At 37.8% G+C, this 21807-nt stretch overlaps 1 protein-coding gene across 1 annotated transcript in view; it reads left to right on the forward strand.

Moving 5' to 3' along the window:
- Positions 1 to 21807, forward strand: part of LOC120539082 (C-type mannose receptor 2-like) — a 74421-nt gene that overhangs the window by 22438 nt on the left and 30176 nt on the right. The window contains exons 2-3 of the mRNA XM_039768817.1: positions 7777 to 7822; positions 13310 to 13657. Of these exons, the coding sequence (XP_039624751.1) occupies positions 7786 to 7822; positions 13310 to 13657 (385 nt within the window). The 5' untranslated portion in view covers positions 7777 to 7785. The remainder of the gene's footprint in view (positions 1 to 7776; positions 7823 to 13309; positions 13658 to 21807) is intronic.

The raw sequence follows: 21807 nt of genomic DNA on the forward strand, positions 1-21807 counted from the left end.
ACCATTTGAACTCCTTCTTATAAGTGAACCCTTACGCTGTTGCCCTCTTATTTGCTCTGCTTTCCTGAATGCTAAGAACTATTATATTCACTACTACTTACTAAGAAATGTCCTTCTCTGTTACAGGTCAGCAGCTTAATTTCTAAGTTTAACTCTGTTAGTGCAGGCACATGCCTCCTTTAAGTGGCATTGACATACAAATACAGTATGTTGAAAAAATTAAAAGGGGAACAGCTTTAGACAAATGAAACAAAGTAGACTCCTGAAACTATCCAAATGTGCAAACAAATGCAATGGTGGAGACAAAAATAACATTGCAGTGTTAAACCTGCTTTGGTGGGTGCTAGTGACCATTCTAGCAGCACTAAGTATTGAACTGGTCTGTCAGGGGATATACTCACTGAAGCAGCCACATTTACAATCACACAGGGTTAAATAGCAACCACCAATCAACCTACCCAACACATCTTTGGAGTTACTGATAGAAAACTGGTATACCACAGATGAAACTAATGTCTCAATATATTTACATTAGCAAGTCTGGCTTATCCAAAAAAATCAGGAAAGTTGATATAACAGTTCTTTCTAATGAGGAAGGACACAGGGGAATTTGAAGGTTATGAAAAAGAGTATCTATACTTTCTATTGTTCTTTTAAAATTTTTTCCCTGAAGCAAAGAGCATAGGCAAAACATGTTCTTTAAAACATTTACTCAGTTGTGTGAGTGTTGTGTGAGTGTTTTTGTCATTTTTTTCATTACTGTTGTCAGCAGTTTATATTTAAAATAGCTGCTAAGAGAATCGTGGTGTCATGGTAATTAGCATTGCTCCCTTATAGATCTAGATACTGGGTTGTTGTGGGTTTACATGTTGTCTGTGTGTGTGTGTTTTTCTGAATACTCTTAGAACATCCAGAAGATGTGGAGGGTAGAGAACATGGCAAGACTTAATTGGCCTGGAGTGTGACTGTTGGCTTGAGTGTGTCAAGCCAAGTTTTGCACCCACATCCAGTGTTGATGACTCTTGCTTTATATCTAAGGGCACAAATATAGACTCTGAGAAACTGCAATTGGATTACACAGGTCCACGAATGGGATGGAGGGATGATCTCTTTATCACCTATTGTTAAATAAAGAGCACTTTCAAGAGTATTTTGGTCTGAAAATAAGTAACAGCATTAATGTGTTTGTATAATACAAAATGAGTTTGCATTTTTTGTTTGTGTCTTGATCTTTTTTGTTTGTGTTTCCATTTTTGTTTGCATTTTGCAATTTGGGGCCACTGTAGAAAGCCAGTCACCAATTCAGTTATGTAGTGAAAGGTCAAAGATAACATTTGATGTCTTTACCTCTCTCAGTGGAACACTCATTTTGTCTGATTTTTTTTTGTAAAACAAACAAACTGTTTGTTGAAATTTTACTCTGCATTTTCATTCATTCAATTTGGCATTCATCATCACAGGCTGAACATTATAAAATTTAATATGAAACAAATCGCCATCCAAAGGGTGACTCTACAATGACCTGAAGCAGAAGAGGGCATGGCACTACCCAACTTTCAATTTTACTACTTGGTAGCAAATATACAAGCTGTATACCTGGGGCCTCATGTATAACGCCATGCGTAGAATTCAAACTAAAACATGGTGTACGAACAAAAGTGGACAGGTGGGTGCGAACAAAAAAACCAGATGCATAAATCTGTGCGTACGCCAAGTTCCATGCACTTAACCTTTACAAATCCCAACGAACATGAAATTTAACACATGTGCACGCACCTACAGCCCCACCCCGACTCCTCCTTGAATTTTACATATTTGAAGATGCAAATCAATATAAATATCACCTTCCGTTCAACATTTAGTTAAAAGACAATGGCAAAAGCATGTGGAAAAAAGAGTGGCGGAGACACTCAAAAGTTCATGTTCAGAAAGTCACACAGCACCCGAAAAAAAAAAGAAGTAGTCAGATATCGCAGTGGACGTGAAAAGGTGAGTCGCAGCCCATCATCTGTTTATTCTGTTTCAGACAATATTGCAAAAACTGTCACTCAATATTTCAGAAAAGGAATGGAAGGCAGCCATGCACAGAATACATTCAAACTCTATATGTGCAAATGTTTTGGGCGTGCACCAAATTAACAACATTTTGGTCAAAAATCTTTGCATTCCTATCAGACAGCCTTGGTGTCACAATCACGCCTAACCCATGAACAGCTGTGTTTGGTGGACTCCCAGATGGTCTTAAACTGGAGAAGGACATACAAATTGCAATTTCCTTTACTACACTACTAGCATGTAGACTTATCTTACTCAACTGGAAGAATCCCACCCCACCACTCCTAAGTCAGTGGGTAACCAATGTTCTATACTATTTGAAACTGGAAAAAGTCAAATTCTCACTTAAAAGATCTCATCAGAACTTTTTAAAAATATGGCAGGATTGAATCAATAACATTTTAGAATAAGCTTCCATCTCAAGGAAAATAATACCCTGCTTTTCTTGCTCCTTTTATAGAGTAGTTGCGGTTGCTGGCTCCTCACTCTTTCTCTTCGATGGGGTTCAAATTTTGTTTTGATTTGTTACATTTGTTTTGACGGTATGGAATGTTATCTGTTTCTAATTAAAATCAATAAAAAAAGAAACAAATCTCCTAGATTAAGTACAGATTAGTGTGTGATTGTGAACAGCAGACTTATAGTAATGTCATGGTTTACATTTACTTCTTCTTCTTCTTTCGGCTGCTCCTGTTAGGGGTTGCCACAGCAGATCATCGTTTTCCATATCTTCCTGTCTTTTGCATTTTGCTTTGTCACTCCTATCACCTGCATGTCCTCTCTCACCACATCCATCAGCCTTCTCTTAGGCCTTCCTCTTTTCCTCTTGCCATGCAGCTCTAACTTTAACATCCTTTTTCCAATATACCCAGCATCTCTCCTCAGCACATGTCCAAACCAATACAATCTTGCCTCTCTGACTTTGTCTCCCAACTGTCCAACCCCAGCTGACCCCCTAATGCAGGGGTATTCAACTAAAATCTAAAGAGGTCCAATTAGAGAAAATTTCTTGAAGCAATGGTCCGGAAGATCATGTTGTCTAACTATTTAGTATCATATATATTTAAGTAGCCTAGTAGTTGTATCAGCATCTGCATGTAATCAGTGCCAGAATTTCAAATCAAATTAGTTCAGTACAATTCAAAAGCTTTTTGACAATATTTATTGTCACGTAACATGGAACAGAACATGTATGTATGACTGCAGATATGTATAATGTTCTGTCACAGTATATAATGTTCTTAAATTTACTAAATAAAAGTAGGGCTGCATTTCAAAATAAGACAAAATAAATAAAATGTGAAAATTGTGCATGTTTAAATAAAGTGCTTGACTTCAGAAAAATAAAATAAATGGAGAAAAAGCTTGAATTTCCCCTTTTCTGTTTCACATCTTGACTCAACAGTCTCAACCAATTTTACAGATAATAAATCTCAACACATCTCAAAAACAGTTTTAAATGCTCACTTTCTTTCCCTCTTATATTCATCGCCCCACTTTTTTGCTCAGTTAGAGAATTGAGCTCTAGCTTGTCCTGCCAGAATTTTAAACCTGGGCTTGAATGGAGCCAGAGCCCATCTCATAGACATGTGGAGGTGTTCATTGGTGAGCCTGGAACGATATTTAGTTTTGATTATGTTCATTGTGGAGAAAGCTGCCTCGCAGTTGTTTGTGGAGCCAAACATGGTCAAGATTTACAAGGCTACTTTCCTCAGACCTGGGAAAGTTGTCTCAGGGACCATTTGGAGCCAGAAAGTGGAAGGGTCAGTTCTTCCACACTGCTCTTTCAGGGCCACATCTGCTTGGAAATCAACCAGTTGCATCTGAAGAGGCCCATCATTTACCCATTTAAAGTGCTGTTTGACACAGCTCTTGTTTTTGTTTTACCTCAAGTAGTATTTCAGCTACTGCACTCATGCATTCTTTGCCAACCCCTCCATCAGTAAATGGCTTTTTGTGTTGACCCAAAATCCAAGCAACTCTGAGGGAACACTCATAAGCACGTTGTTAGGCAGTGAATGTGTGGCTCAGGATCCTGGTGGACTGGTCATATTGGGTCTCTGAGACTAATTATTTTCTGTGATTTCACTTTGGATTTGAGTGGGTGTGTTTGTTTGAAACCTTTATGTTTCATCTCATAATGTCATTTCACATTGGCACTTTTAACAAGTGCCACAGTTTCTGAACATATGAGACACACTGGTTTAGTGCTCCCAGTGGGAAGTATGAACAGAAATGAGTTTGTCCATTCCGGATTAATGGCCTATTTTCACTGTTCACTTTCCTTTTTGTGCCATTTGTTCCTTATTTTTCTGTCCCTTTCTCTGTCTCACCCGTCTTTTCTTTTTCCAGAAAATCTCTCACTTTCTTCGGCTTATTTTTCTCTTTGTTTATTCTACGTGTATCGCTATCTTTTGTTTTCTTTCTACCGTCTCTCTTCCTTGCCTCTAACTCTCTCATCTGTCTGCACTGTAAAGTAAAGTAAAGCAATGTTCACCACCTAGAATCCACAGACTTGACTGGCTGAGTGGTATCACGTGAAATGGCTTAATGCGCATACAATTGGTCTGTGCATTTCCTCATCCACAAAACATTACCGTAAAGACTACCAAAACTGTAAATAGAAGTGCCCGGTCAGGTTTTAAATCATAACCTTCTGTTTTGGCTGTAAGTCTGGGTCCATATGAGACAGCTTCTTGGCCCGGACCTGGACCGCAGTCCGCCTGTTAGTGACCTCTGCCCTAATGTAATCATTTCTAAACCTGTCCACCCTCGTCACACCCAATGGAAATCTTAGCATCTTTAACTCTACCACCTCCAGCTCTGTCTCCTGCTTTCTGATCAGTGCCACCGTCTCCAACCCATAAAACAAAGCTAGTCTCACTACTGTCCTGTAGATCTTCCCTCTAACTCTTGCTGATAACCATCCATCCATCTAATCATCTCTCACAAATTACTCCTGACACTCTTCTCCACCCATTCCACCCTGCCTGCACTCTCTTTTTCACCTCTCTTCCACAATCCCCTTTACTCTGTACTATTGATCCCAAGTATTTAAACTCATCCATCTTCGCCAACTCTACTCCTTGCATCTTCACCATTCCAGTGTCCTCCCTCTCATTTACACACATGTATTCTGTCTTGTTCCTACTGACCTTCATTCCTCTCCTCTCTAGAGCATATCTCCATCTCTCCAGGGTCTCCTCAACCTGCTCCCTACTCTCACTAAAGATCACAATGTCATCAGCAAACATCATAGTCCAAAGGGACTCCAGTCTAATCTCTTCTTTCAACCTGTCCATCACCATTTCAAATAAGATAGGGCTCAGAGCTGATCCCTTATGTGATCCCACCTCCACGTTGAATGCGTCCATCACTCCTACCGCAGTCTTCACCACTATCTTACACTTTTCTTGTACATATCCTGTTCAATTCATACATACTTCTCTGCTACTCACGATTTCATCATACAATAGTACACTGTCATATACGTTCCTCAGATCAACAAAGACACAATGCAACTTCATCTGGCCTTTTCTATACTTCTCCATCAACTCCCTCAGAGCAAACATCGTATCTGTTGTGCTGTTTTTTGGCATGAAACCATACTGCTGCTCACTAATCATCACCTCCCTTCTTAACCTAGCTTCCACTACTCTTTCCCATAACTTCATGCTGTGGCTCATCAATTTTATCCCCCTGTAGTTACTACAGCTGTGCACATCCCCCTTATCCTTAAAAAATGGTACCAGTACACTTCTACTCCACTCCACAAGCATCCTCTCACTTTCAAAGATTCCACTAAAAAATCTGGTTAAAAACTCCACTGCCATCTCTCTTAAACACCTTCATGCTTCCACAGGTATGCCATCTGGACTAACGGCCTTTCCATTCTTCATCCTCTTTATACAGTAGCTGTCCTTACTTCCTCCTTGCTAATCCATTGTACTTCCTGATTCACATCATCAAACCTTCTTTCCTCTCATTCTCTTCATTCATCAGATTCTCGAAGTAGTCTTTCCATCTTCTTAACACACCCTCCTCGCTTGTGAGTATGTTTCAATCTTTATCCTTTATCACCCTAACCTGTAGCACATCTTTCCCAGCTCGGTCTCTCTGTCTAGCCAATCGGCTCTTTCGTGTCCAATCTCTCATGCAACTCATCATACACCTTTTATTTAGCCTTTGTTACCTCTCTCTTCACTTTGCACCATATCTTCTTGTACTCTTTTCTATTTTCTACATCTCTCACTATCCCACTTCTTATTCGCCATCCTCTTCTTCTGTATACTCTCCTGTACTTCTCCATTCCACCACCAGGTTTCCTTTTCCTCCTTCCTCTGTCCAGATGTCACGTCAAGCACCCTTCATGCTGTCACCCTTACTACTTCTGCTGTAGTTGCCCATCTGTCTGGTAACTCTTCACTGCCACTCAGTGCCTGTCTTACCTCTTCACTAAACTTAACCTTGCAGTCTTCCTTTTTCAGCTTCCACCATTTGACTCTTGTACGTCACCCTATGTTCCTCCCTCTTCTTAAAATATGTATTCACCACAGCCATGCCCATCCTTTTCGGAAAATCCACTATCATCTGACCTTCTTCATTCTTCTCCATGACACCATACCTACCCATCACCTCCTCATCTTCTCTGTTCCCTTCACCAACGTGTTCATTGAAATCCGCTCCAATCACCAATTTCTGTCCCTTGGGTACACTTTCCATCACTTCATCCAACTCACTCCAGAAATCTTCTTTCTCATCCATTGCACACCCAACTTCTGGGGCATATGCACTAACAATATTCATCATCACACCTCCAATTTCCAGCTTCATAATCATTACTCTGTTTGACACTCTTTTCACTTCTAAAACACTCTTGACATACTGTTCCTTCAGAATAACCCCTACCCCATTTCTCCTCCCATCCACAACATGATAGAACATTTTGAATCCACTTCCGATTCACCTGGCCTTACTCCCCTTCCATTTAGTCTCTTGCACACACAATATATCAACCTTCCTTCTCTTTATCATATCAGCTAACTCTACTCCCTTTACCAGTCATACATCCAACATTCAAAGTTCCTACCCTCAGTTCCACTCTCTTTACCTTCCTCCTCTCCTCCTGTCTCTGGACACGTCTTCCCCCTCTTCTTCTTTGGCCAACAGTAGCCCAATTTCTACCAGCACCTTGTTGGCTAACAGTACTGGTGGCAGTCGTTATTAACCCGGGACTCGACAGATCCGGTATGGAAATCTGTTGTCCTCATATTGATCTGGCAGAATTTTATACCGGATGCCCTTCCTGACATAACCCTCCCCATTTATCCGAACTTTGGACTGGTGCAAAGAAACACACTGGTTTGCGCATCCCCTGTGGCTGGGTTTCATGGTTTGCGTTTGCTAAAAGTTTAAAATCTTAGTATTTGACTTTATACTTAAATATTCATTGTGATATGTGCTTGAGTGCTAAACAAACGCATAATTTTAAAGCTGTTCCAAAAAGAAAACGTACTGTAATTTTTAACTATTTTTGTTAATTACTCCATTTTAAAGAATTAATTGTTATTGCTTTGGGAGAATACCTGGACCTGTAAGCTATTTTTCTTGAGAAACAGTAAATAGTAAATACTACAAATGGTTAATATAAACCATGTATCCTTTCTCTACTTCTTTATACTGTATGCTGTATGGTGAATATCATTATCTTCCAATCTGCAGCTTCCTGACATGGAGAAACTGATACGGGTCATCCTCATTTTAATTGGTAAGTCAGAAAGAAAAATTCTTTTTTTACATAAAACTAATTTAATATGAAAAATGTTGAAACATATATTTTGAAGTCCTGGGTGCAAATGTATGTGTCATTAAGTGGATTAAGTTTAAAGACATGGAAAGAAAGACTCAATGAAATACTGGGATGTGCCAACCTGCAGCCACCAGTCCTAGTGGATATCCACACTCACTGGTCTGCTCTGTATCCTGGGTAATTTGCAATAATGGTGCTCATCATATCTAGTATATTGTTGCCCAAACATATTTCAAATCATGTACTGAACACATATCCTTTGGTTCAACTTTTGCTTATTAGCACAAACAAAACTGGAGAGTTAACACTCTAACTAGGAAAACAGGTAAAGCTAGAATTATGTATATTTGGTAAATTTAATAATTAAATGGACTTTCAGAAATAACATTGACAGTATTGGTAAATGCTCTAATCTTTCAATGATAGGGTAACAGGCAGAGAAGATCTTAACTTCAATGGCTTGATAATCTAAAAGATTTAGTGGGGCCTCATTCAGGATCAAGCACTAATAGAAATCTCCATGAAACACACATACAAAAAAAGCCATTTCCTTGACTATGATGACTTTCTTGAGGTGAACAAAGAGAGGCATCTTAGATGCTTGTCCTCAAGTAGTGGCTGCAGAGTGTCAACCATAAAGTTGAAAAAACAAAGAAAGAGCGCAACTTATTACAGGCAAACTAGCAGTTTTCTACAAAATAACCCTCACAGCCTTGTTAAGTAAAATGTGTTTTATTCCATCTCCAAAATCAGACTGAATTTAGAATGTGATGACAAATCTGTGACGATGTGGGTCCACTCCAGACTCCATCTTCACATATGGGAGCCTCTCGAATTAATGGGGACAAATCTCACATGGAGCCAGGGGATGGTGGAAAAGTGCCAAGGTACTTTTATTAAAAACAAATTCAAACAAAACAATGTTCGCAGTGCAGTGTTCCAAATGTCCATAAATAATCCATAAAACCAAGTGAAAAGTGTGGGATAAAAAAAATAAATAAATCCCTTAAAACCAGAGGTTAAAATGCAGTCAATGGTGGAGACTCAGCAGCCACAAACTGCATTCCTCCGACCCCAGCTTGGCTTCCAAACTGTCTGAGGTCAGCTCTCCTCCCATCTTCCTTCATGCTCCTGCAGTTGTACCTCGGATCCATAGGGAGGTCATTTGCCATGCTCGCCCCACTCCATGCAAATATTCAGTGGGGCAAACCAGCCCCTACAGTGTCACAGCCTATACCTCCGTCCGTGCTGCCTTCCTGTTCCAGGTGGCCAGATCGTCCTCCCAAGACTGTGCTTCACATCTTTAACCTCAGTTCTCTTTCTTTCTCTTTCTCTTTTTCTTCTCTGATCTCTCTCCCCCTGTGCCAGCCTGTACTTATTCGGCTCCGTGGGCGCAGCATCTTAATCACGCACCGCAGGAAGCCGATGAAGCAATTGAGAAGGATCACACTCTTCCGTGCAGATGCGATTTGCCCTAGTTACCTCATTAACTCCCCAAGTGCCAATCCCACCCGTGGAGATTGACATGACTATCTGGATTATTTAAAACTGTCCATTCTTTTGAAGCTGTGGACCCGCTATACCACAAATTCTAGGATCACTTTGAGATTGAGTCAAAGTAAACTAGTGATTAAAAAAGTCACATTCCATTAATTCTGATGAAAGAATCAAACTTTAAAAATTCATCACAAATGCAGTGCCTATGCATGTGTGTATATGGATGTCAACATTTGAAAATAAGAGTGAAAGATGCTATAATAGGGATGGAAATCTAAAACATTAAATACTATTTGATTTTATTTTAATAATGAGCAAGCCTTTCTCATTCTAAGCTTGCAAAACCAATGAAAAATAAAGATATGTAATAGTCTGTGCTATGTAATCAAAATGAGTTTGTCAAGTTAAAAATGACAAACTTCAAGCACATCCTAGTAGGGTCTTCAAGTAGGGTGTTCAGAAATGAGCCTTAAACAAAATAACTGATTACTATCTTTTTTGTTTCAAAGACATTTCTTAGTTATATTATTGTTCTTGAAGGTTTTTTTGCCAGTACTTTCAATGTTTTTATACTTTGTATATAAAGTTATGTAATTATGTATATATAATTATGTAACTTAAAGCATTTACATTTATAGCATCTTGAATGAAAAATATGTATATACTGGCAATAAACAAAGTATTAGCCTGTCCAAATGCCTAACTTGTGTTCGATGCTGCCATCTGTGACAACTGTGACAGAAAAAGCAGTTTTAGCAACTGAAAAGATGGCTGTCCCAAGTACTTGGTGCACAGGTCTGGCTTAGTTTGACTGTAGTTGCCAAAGCTGAGATTCAATTTACCACTACCTTTCAATATCTATAAACCTCTTAGTCAGTTATTTCTGACTTTTGACAGTATCTTATCTCTGTTTCTTTTCTTCTTTTTAACTATTTATTTCATTTCATTTTGCTTGACTGGTAAAGGCACATTCTCTCCAAAGATCCATCAGGCTTATACTATTATGGTGGCCATTTTCTACCACTTTCCAAAAGATTAAAATCTGAACAAGGGTGATTTTCTTTTACAATATATTTAGCTTATACATTTTAACACTCCTATTTGAAGAATGGGTTAATTTATCAAATAAAGTACTAGGGGCCTCGTGTGTAGTGCCTAGCATATAATATACACTTAAAACATAGCATAAGGACAAAACTAGAAATGTGCGTACACACAAAAAATTCAGATGCATAAAACTGAACATAAGCAAAGTTCTACAAACTTTATGTTTATAAATCACAATCACAATGCACATGCATGAACCTACAGTTCCCCCTACTCCTACCAGAATTACACCTATTTCAATATACAAATCAATATACTGTAAATAGCCCCTTCTGTTCAGTGTTGTTAAAAGAAAATGGCAAAAGCACATGTAAAAAAGAAGAATTTCAGTGAATGCAAAGTGGAGTTCCTGCTCAGTGAAGTGTAGGCAAAGAAAAATGTACTATTTGGTGGCTTAAGCAGTGGTATAAGCAACAAAAGGAAATTGATAGAGTGGCATATTAAAGTTCAGAAAGCCACACAGTGATAGTAAAACTAGCTATAAACTTAGAACACTTGAGTGTTCAGAAAATGTAAGGAACATTAAGAAATCTTCATTATACATGTTTAATTATTCCATCCAGGGTCACACCAGTCCCAGCAAGCATCAAGCGCAAAGCAGGAACAATCCCGAGACAGGGTGCCAGGTAATTATAGGGTGAATACAAGCACACATATATACTAGTAGCGTCAATTTAGCATCACCAAATCCCCTAACCTGCATGCGTCTGGAAGGAAACCGAAGCATTTGGAGGAAACCCACCAGGAAAACATACAAACTCCAGACAAGAAACATCCGGGACATGACCTCCTTACTGTGAAGCAGCAGCGCTTCCACGCACCTCCGTGCCCCTGCATGTTTAATTATTAACAGTATAAATTAATGAAATTAAGTTAAAAATGTATCTATTTAAAATGTAATATACTTACTTTAGTGCATTTCATCATAAAAATGGTATCAAGTGTACATCCTAGTTTTCTAACAGCACACAGCTCCAAGAGGATTGCTCTTGGAAATCTAAATCAACTTAGAAGCCAGTGGTCATCATTAGACAATAAATAAGTATGACCTGTAAACACATGTTCTCTTCTAATTTTTCCATTTGCAACACTAAAGCAGTCATGGTAGTTGGAATAGTTTGGCCATTCCATGCACCATTGCATTGTTACAGATTGATTACAATTGAGTGCCTTAAATTTATAAACGATTTGCAATTAATTTCAGTGTATCTGAATCCCATTTCATGGATACAAATCTAAAAACGAAAGGGAAACTGCACAGAAACAGCAGAACTGCTTTAGTGCTGAGTGTCACCCATTTACAAAATGAGCAGGAATGAGCGTACATATGGTCTATTTTGCCAGGAAATTGTTCGTAGCTTTACAACAAGTTTAGTTTTTATACATCTCGATGCAAGTGTGGAAACAGGTGTATGCAACATTTTTGTGCGCACGCACCGTTTACACATGAGGCCCATGATGAGTAACATTATTTTGCTTGTTTGTGTTGTATATGTAATATTAACAAGAAATAAAAAATATACAAAATAGTGTTCTGAAGTTAAAAATCAACTTAATTTTGAAAAACTCAATTTAAATATCCAAATTGATGGGAGAAAATTTAAGACTAATTTTTGTTTTAAAAATCACACAATTTTTAAGACTAATATTTTGCTGCATGCAACACAAAATGCATTTCAGCAAATAAATAGTTTAGTTTGAGTCATCTTTGCTTCTGGTGTTTTTTTTAAGTAAACCCTAATTACTTGTTTTCAGGTCATTTACACAAATATCATAAGATACATGATTTTCAAATAAGCTAATATTTTTGTTTACAGCTGTTATCTATTTTTGAACAAAGTATGTATTGCTTTAATCCTGAATTACTTTGCTTAAGGATGTTCATTTTTTCTCATTTTAAGCTTTATCATTTTTCTTTAGATTAAAGGAAATATAATTCTTATTCTAGAAAATCTTAACAATTCCATTTTCTCACGTACTGTCAGATAATTTTGCTACTTTAATTTCATTTCCTTGCACAACAGGGATATTGTATCTTAAATTTGAAGGGGCATTTATGCAGTGGGTAAAAGGAAACCTGGGGTTGAGAGTAAGATTGCCAGGTCTTCTGATTTTGTTCAGAAAAATCAAACTTATTTGGACATCACCACTTTATTTGTAATGTTTTTCATTTGCATGGTGCTTTCTGATATTTTTTCTACTTGAACTATTATTAATTTTCTTGGTTGTGTGCTGTTAGCAGTTGCTTGGACATGCTGGCACCCAGGGAGTGAAGTTGGCCAACCCAGGAGCAACTATAAGTGCCAGTGCTGGTTTTGGGCCACGCATTTCCAATTTTTTTGCTTCATATAATTGAGGCACAACATTCATTTGCATATTTTCTCAGTAAATGTCTATTAAAGTCATTCAAAATCACAGAGTTCTCCCAGTTCCTCACTAATTTACCTTTTTGGTTAATTTTTCCCATCTGTGCCTTTTCTTCAGTCTGATTTTTAAATCTACAATAGTAACTTCTGGACTTACAGAATTAGAAAATCTTAAGAGTTGTCAGAGTATTAAAGTGATTTATATAATGATTAAAATCGGAAACAGGTAAATTAAATAAAACTAGCCAATAGTGTATTCAAGAAACAGGATAACACATGAAAAGATCTGTGAATATGAAAGTCTTTATTAATGTCTGCTTTTAAATATGTTGTAGATCTGAACATGAGGTCTATGTGGTTCTTGAAAAAGTTCTAAAAAACATTTCACAATAAGGGCTTTGACCAATTTATGGATTCATTCTTGTATTCCACATTTTTTTGCTTTTTGTCAATTGTTTAACTTTTTGTATTCCAGACTTCATATTGCTTATTACCTGCAGTGAAGCAGATTTTTATTTTGTATCAACCCCCATGTCATGGAATGCGGCTCAGACCTTCTGTAGAAGTAACAACTCGGATCTGGTGACTGTTACAAATCAAGAGATGAATCAGCAGCTGTCAAACATTTCAAAAAACTATCCTCATAATTATTATGATTTCTGGATTGGGCTCTATCATGATATAGACTTCTGGCAGTGGTCCAATGGAGAAATCCCAAATTATTACAACTGGAAAAGGAACTTCTTTTGTGTTTATGCACAGATGGACGGCTCCTGGATGGATTCAACCTGTGATGTTTTGATGCCTTTCATGTGCTACAAAGGTACAAGATACGTATGTTTTTACTTTGTAAAACTTATAAAATTGTAATATTTAATACCATTATATGTATATGTATAAATGTATAAATATTTCTTTCTAATTAAAATGATTTATTTTTTTAAAAAACCCTTATTCAGGTATTTTAATAGCTTTCAATATTACAAATAGATTTCAAATATTGCATTAACATCCTAGTAATTCCACCAATAAAACAAAAGTAGATTTGATTTTCTAATATTGTCTTAAGTGCGTTCACATATAATGTGAAAAGCACCTACTGTGATTGTCATGTCTGTCTGTCTCTAAAACAATTTGACTTGTAGATTAATTTTGTTGAAATTTGTCAAATTTATTCTTCAAGGAAATTTGTCAAGATACTTCGGTTTTCATAGAAAATTTCTCAGATACAGTATATTGTACAAGATTTGAAATTTCAAAATCTCTTTTTGAAAAGCATTGGCAAATATTCAAACGTGTCTATCTTAAAACATAGAAATATTCTGTGCAACTTCATTTATGGATTCATTTACTGTTTCATTTTTTTCTGAGACAACTAACTACAACTGCATTTTGAGAAAAGGAGTCATGTAAGCCTAGAGTAAATAAATAACTCCTTATCATTTTACGTTACACTTAAAACAACGTCATGACTGCATTATGTGCACCTTAATGATTCATTATTTTTCTGACACTATAACATATCAGCAAATCTCCAGACCAGGGGCCTCATTTATAAACGGTGCGTATGCACAAAAATGTTGCATACGCCTGCTTCCACGCTCACATTGTGATTTATAAAAGCTAAACTTGGCATAAAGTCCACACATTCTCACAGAAGCCTCCAATTTTGCATACGCACTTTTCTACTCGGTTTTGCTAACTGGAGTCACCCAGCATCAAAGCAGTGCTACAGTTTCTGTGTGGTCTCCCTTTTTTAGATTCACATCATTGACGCAGGATTTATCAAATCCACCAAAATGAATTGCATATAGTTTACAAATTTAACTGATGTGTATGTGTGTGATATGTAACAATATAATGGTGCATAGAATGAACAAACTATTCCAAGTACCATAGCTGCTTTAGCATAGTTGCTCTCAGGGCACCACTCAGAGTATTTTAACCCATTGTATGTGTGTGTGATATCATAGCTGTGTCGAGAGCGCAGAGGATTACCAGGATATATAAGGATATTCGCTGCCTCAGGACATCCACCAGCATCTGCATAGATTCCACCCAGCCATGCCACAGACTATGTGAACTTCTCCAATCCAGCAAATGCTTCATAACCTTTCCTGCACAGACCTTGAGGCTCAGAAAAAGTTTCATCCGAAGTGCTATAAACGCACTCAATCAGTCCATCAAGTGCACAACCTGAGCCACTTTATGAACCATGTGCATTAACTGCACTATATGTTCATGTTCATTGTACTTACGCTTGCCTATTGTATACTTTTCATTATTTTTTTTTATCAGATTATTACTATAGTTATATTATAATTTAATGGGAAAAGAAGGTTATGGAGGATTTGTATATTAATTCTCATTGTATCATACAATGACAATAAAGGAATTCAGTTCAATTCAATAGAAGAGAGTGCGTATTTATAGATGGTGGTGACTGGCTTCTAAGTCAATTTAGATTTCCAAGAGCTATCCTCTTAGAACTGCATGCTGTTAGAATACTAGGATGGATACTTGATATCGTTTTTGATTAAATCCATTAAAGTATGCATATTACATTTTACACATAAATCATTACTGTGGTGGGCTGGCGCCCTTCCCGGGGCTTGTATCCTGCCTTGCGCCCTCTGTTGGCTGGGATTGGCTCCAGCAAACCCTCGTGAACCTGTAGTTAGATTATAGCAGGTTGGATAATGGATGGATGGATGGACATAAATCATTAACTTCCTTTAAGTAATGTATATTGTTAATAATTAAATAGGTGAGTGTGCGGTGGCACAGTGATAGTGATGAGCTGGCGCCCCATCCAGGGTTTGTTCCTGCCTCGCACTTGATTGCTTGCTGGAGCTGGTGTGACCCTGGATGGATGGAATAATTAAACATGTATAATGAAGATTTTTCAATGTTACATAAAAGTTATGAAGAATCTGCATTATAAGCTTGCAGCTGGTTTTAAATTTCTTACAAAATTCATTGTGTGGCAGTTGGTTATGTGGAGAAAGAAAACAGAAGGACAGGAATTGGTGGTTGGTATATTTGAGAGAAACAGTATTGCTGCATTAAATTATTCCATTCAGGGTTGTGTGTGTCCCAGCAAGCATCTTGCAAAAGGCAGAAACAATCCCTGGATGGGCTCTAGCTCATAACTACTGCTGATAAAGAAAGCGCGTTTAAGGAACAAGTAGTGATTCACACACATAGAACATAAAGCATTTTATATGCTATTTTAGTTGCAATGGTATTTTAGAAACATCGATTCTAAGATGAAGTTTCCAACATTCTACTTTAATAACAAAATTTTTTTCTTCACAGTTTCAATATTTTTTTTACTTTTCTCTTTGCCCTAATAAACTTCTGTGTGACACTCAGACGGTGGGCTACAACTCCCATTTTCACGTCAATTTTGACATTTGACCATTTCTTTTTTTTTCGGGCACTGTGTGACTTTCTGAACTTGAACTTTTGAATATCATTTCATCAAGATCTTTGTATTGTTCATACCACTTCTTAAGGCACCAAAATGTTTTTCCTTGCCTCCACTTCAATGAGTAGGACCTCCACTTCACAATTGGTGAAATTCTTCTTTTTTATATGTGCTTTTGCCATTGTCTTTTAACAAAACACTCAACTGAATTGTTTTGTACGTATACATATTTCCGCTTTTTTTTGTGCTCCTTTTAACTCTTTCTCCATTAAGTCTATCAGGTACTTCTTTTAAAAAGGTAATGGTTAAGAAATTTGAAGTACAAATAGTTACAGACCCACAACAACTAAGAAATGAAAATTATTTGGAATCTACTGACTGTGACAACTATTGAGTCACTACAAGCCTATTTGGACCACGTTTTTAACTATAGTGACAATGACACTGTAAAGAACTGTTAAAAAGCATGTATTTAATGTAGCCTATTAGTGCATATAATTACATTCTATTATCGTTATTTTTGAGTATTACATATTCAAAAATACTTATTTAATGAACAACAATGTGCTGACTGTTTGATGAAGTAACTGTAAGTAAGCTTATGCTTGTCATTGACACACAACACCATGCAGTCAATAGCCAAGAAAAAAAAATTAACCAAATACCAAAAGAAAAAGACATGTGCAGTGGAAATAGTACAGAATTGTAACAAAAACACCCAAAAACAGAACAAATCATCAAGACATGGTCATAGAACACTTCTCTAAGAAAATACAAAAACTGGGAAACAGTATCATCAAATGGTAAGAATAACTGGGACTGGATGCAGGCACCTTTAGGTACATAGTGATATGCACTATGTATGCATAAACTTTTTGTTTCACATACAGTTTTGAGTAACTAACTCTAAGATTAGTTGTGCATGTGATTTTGTAATGTAAAATTACGTAGCTCAATAAAGGTATTTTTGCGGATTGGAAAACAAGGAATACATTGTCCTAAATTATTGTTCACACTTCCATGTTCACTTGTGTTCTTTTCTATAGATGCATAAAACAAATAATTCAAACACACCAATAAAAACAATTTTGTTTATGTCTCTTGTTCACATTCGTTCGCATTCCAACAGAGAAGTACAAAGTATGCTTTTAAAATGTGACATGCTGCATATTATCTACTCATTATCACATTATTTTTCCTCTACAGGAAAACTCACTACATGAAAAGTCTCCTCTCCAACCCTACCGTTACATAGCAACTGACCTTTTCTATTTCTTGATTTCTGCAGTTGAAGATATGAATATTTCAAGAACAATGAGGGAGCAAGTTTTATTTTTGTCTTTTTAGAAAAACAGTTGCTAAGATTGTCATCAAAATTGGCAAAGTCTATATTGCAATACCATAATAATCACAACCATGTCTTAGAGCTTAATAAAATATCATTTACATGTAATAAGAAACAAGTCAGATTATTTTTCTTTTCCACTAGAAATGACAAATGTCATTTGTATACTAAATAACAGACTGGTGCATGTGTAATTAATGTTGGAAAATGCTTGCAGACACAAACTAAACACATTTCTTCTTATGTCACAAATGGCATGAATCTTGCTGAAAGCAAAATTTCATTTGTTTTGCAAATGTAACTTTGTGTGAATTGTTTCTGGACCTGCCATACTTGCTGGTCATAAAATATGAACCCAAGTTCATGTGTGCAAGCATGTGGTTCTCTAAAAAATCCTACACACTAGCTAGTAACTGACTTTTGAAATCCAGAGGCCAACAATATTATGGTTTTATGTGGATTTCTCCCTGGAGTATTTTGATCACTATATTTACTACTTCTTTTCTTTTTGCTAAAATGTTCTATTTTATTCTTATTTCTGTTGTTTCATTATTGTTAACTTTCAGTATCAAGTTAATTTTGGGAGTTAACTAAAAGCAGAAGGTACATAATTTAACTATGTTAAGTGTCTGTTTATGTTTGATGGCCTTGGGGTTAGATGCCTAATTTGGTTACAGGCCCCAGGTTCATTATCTTGTCTCAGTGCAGTGGCATTGACTTAGTACAGGGTGGTGAAAAAAGGCGCCCTTCCATAAAGAAAGAAAGAACTTGAAATGCGAAAATCTTTACTCACTCTTTACAGAAAGTGCTGAAAATGATCTACTTGTGCATCAATGCATTTTTGGGCGCGCCTTAACATGTTGTCATATACGCAACGCAACTCTGGGGCGCCAATGCTCCGAATTGCCTTACGAATATTGTCTTTCAACTGGTGTAAAGTTCTCGGGTTATTAGCGTACACTTTTCCCTTCAAATTGCCCCACAGATAAAAGTCGCAAGTGCTTAAGTCCGGCGATCTCGGCGGCCACAATCCTTTGGTGACAATCCTGTCTTCTGTAAATGTCTCCCGAATTCGTGACAGTGACGTGGCAGGAAACTTTGTTGCAAAAATGTCCCGCGTTTCCTTAATGGAACCCGTGAGAACGTACGCCTCCACTATTGCGATTCTTTGTGGAATGGAATACATGTCGCTCAGCTCGTACTCACATGTTTGCATTACGTCTTGTCACACACGTGCGAATAGGAGGACGTTGTGTGGACCAAGTAATGGTAATTTCACGCCAGGCCAGGGCGGGGTGTATTAAACCTTCTCCTGCTATCTCTACAGACCAGCCGCAGGAAAACCTATCTGAATCAAGAACGTCACTTCCAGTTCCGGCGCCCAGGAAAACATCACTTCCAGTTCCGGAGCCCAGAAGATTGTCACTTCCAGTTCCGGCGCCCAGACTGATGTCAGAGGAACATCACTTCCGGTCAACCTACATCACTTCCAGTTAACATACGTCACTTCCTGTCTGACCATTTAAAACCGCCATCTTTTCAAACCTTGATCAGTTCTGTTTTTGACTCCGTACTGTCAACATCATTGCATGAACTTAAAAGAATCCTTTGCAGCTAGGAATATTATACGGGTGGCTGCCAAAAACCTTTTCTACGTGTGTCGAGTTGCTTCATTTTACAGTCTACACAGCTTTCGTGATGAGCGTAGTCTATCGGCGCGCCACTCTGGCAGGAAGGCGGGCTACTTTTTCGTGGGCCACCCTCTATTATATTCTGTTCCCATTTCCTTCTTATCTTTTGTTAAGTTTTACGGACGCTGGCCATTTTGTTTTTGGCTTTCAGAATTTTGGAAATTTTGCTATTATTATTTAGGATTTTGTTATTTGGTTTATGATTTCTGTGACTTAAGTTGTTCCTGAATCTTTCTATAATACTTCTAATTTTTGAATTCCAGTACAGTAGAACCTCTGGTCACAAATGTTTCTGAACACGTACAAATCAGGTTACAATCAAAAACTTTGCTAAACTTTTGTATCTGTTTACGACCACATGCTCTTGTAGCAAACAAAAACACTAGAGGCTAGTTTCCCTTCCAGTTCGTACGTGCCAATGATTTCTGCACATGTTCAGTTTCTCCCCGTACATCGTTCTCGGTCAGACGTGCGTGCATTCGCTGTGAACTCTTTGTGCTCTATTTCGTGTGCTTTTGCATTAATTTTGCAATTAACCATGGGCTCTAAGCAAGTGAAGAGTGGTAGTGTTGGTGAGAAGAAAGGTTCAAAGAAAACTGAAATCCAATTAAAGAAAGAAATCATTGAAAAGTATAAGCGTGGCGTTCATGTTACCGATCTTGCCGCTGAGTACAAGAAGTCAATATCTACTAGAAATCTATCGATTTCTAAATCGAAATCTTCTTCATGGAGCCGGACTCTCCTTCAAAGCTGTAACCTTCTCTCCACTCAGCTTCCTCCTCACTTCCTTCACGCCAGAACTCGACTCATACAAGATTAGTTTTCTTGGTTGTTTATGGTTAGGTTTTGTATAAATTAAGGATTTTTCAACTTTCATTTTTTTCTCTGTGCTTAAAACTCATAAAAAAGTGTTTACTGTGAGTGGTTCATAAGGGTGTAGCGCGAACTCTTATAATGTTAGTTTTCTCTGTTGTTCAAGGTTTTTATATTCAGTTTACTATTATACTCTCCATTCTATGGTATAATTAACTATTTTTGTGCTTAAAAATCTTTAAAAAAATATTTACATACAGTTTGCATGGGCTGGAACGGATTCATTGTATTTACATACAATCTTATGGGGAAATTACGTTCGGGATACGACCAAATCGGGTTGCGTCCAGAGTTTTGGAGCGAATTACGGTCGTGACCAGAGATACCACTGTATTTAGTTTTGTTTTTGGTCTGTTAGTTTTGTTTTGGTCTGTTAGTTTACAGGCTTTTGCTTTTGATGTTTGCCACCGTCCTGGGGCTACACACACCAATGCTGAAGTTTTCTCTGCCTAGCTGAGCTTGGCTTAGATGATAGCTTTGCCTACACCGGTGTGGACAAAGCTAAAGGGAGAGATGTAAGGTTTCTAAACTCTTTTGGAACTCCCCTAAACAGGACAACACGCTGAAGAGTGTCCCTAAGCACAATTGAAAGACAGCCTATCAGTTGACAGGGCTCCCAGCGTTGCAGTGGCTCGCCTCAAAAGCAAATCCGAGCCAACCGTGGTCACACTATAAGCGCTTGTGAATGATGGGTAATGCAAGGAACATTAGAAATGCAGGGAACAGTATTACTTGGCCACTAACCTGCCCACAACTCTGCCTGATTGCTGAGTCTGTGTACAGCATAGTGGTAGATCCCGCTACAATAAATAACCCTGCTGTTCCTGTTTCAAGCTGAAGTTGGTCTTGTTTCTTCTAAAGTGCTGAGACTCAGCCTCATGTTTTGGGGTGCAAGACTGGGACTCACACGTCACTTTATACATATATATATATATCTATACTAATAAAAGGCAAAGCCCTCACTCACTCACTCACTCACTCACTCACTCACTCACTCACTGACTCATCACTAATTCTCCAACTTCCCGTGTGGGTGGAAGGCTGAAATTTGGCAGGCTCATTCCTTACAGCTTCCTTACAAAAGTTGGGCAGGTTTCATTTCGAAATTCTACGTGTAATTGTCATAACTGGAAGCTATTTTTCTCCATATACTGTAATGGAGTTGAGCTCGAAAGCTGTGGGGGCGGAGTTTCACGTGACATCACGCCTCCCACGTAATCACGTGAACTGACTGTCAACGCAGTACGTAGAAAACCAGGAAGAGCTCCAAAAAGCGCTGAAGCAAACATGCATTATATAATTGAGAAGGCAGCGAAACAATAAGAAGCGAGCGAGTGACATATACAACCATATTCATAAGTGCTGCTACTTCGGAAACAAAGCACGTTGTAAACCTAAAGTTTAAATTAAGTTCATAGACAGGCTGCCGCTGGCATTTGTCATGCCCATGGGTAATGCAGGATACAAGTTTAATGACAGGACGCAGGATATAAACGTGAGTTTTGATCACTTTGTAACTAAGTTAAAATTGCACATGAAGGGCTGTGCTTATGCAAATTCCGAGAGACTGTGTTTGTGGGGGATTGACAGTTAAGGCGGGTGGGGGAGTCACGTCATCATCTCCCCTCCCATTC

The sequence above is a fragment of the Polypterus senegalus genome, chromosome 11, assembly GCF_016835505.1.
Source record: "Polypterus senegalus isolate Bchr_013 chromosome 11, ASM1683550v1, whole genome shotgun sequence".
In the NCBI taxonomy this organism is placed as follows: Eukaryota; Metazoa; Chordata; class Cladistia; order Polypteriformes; family Polypteridae; genus Polypterus; species Polypterus senegalus.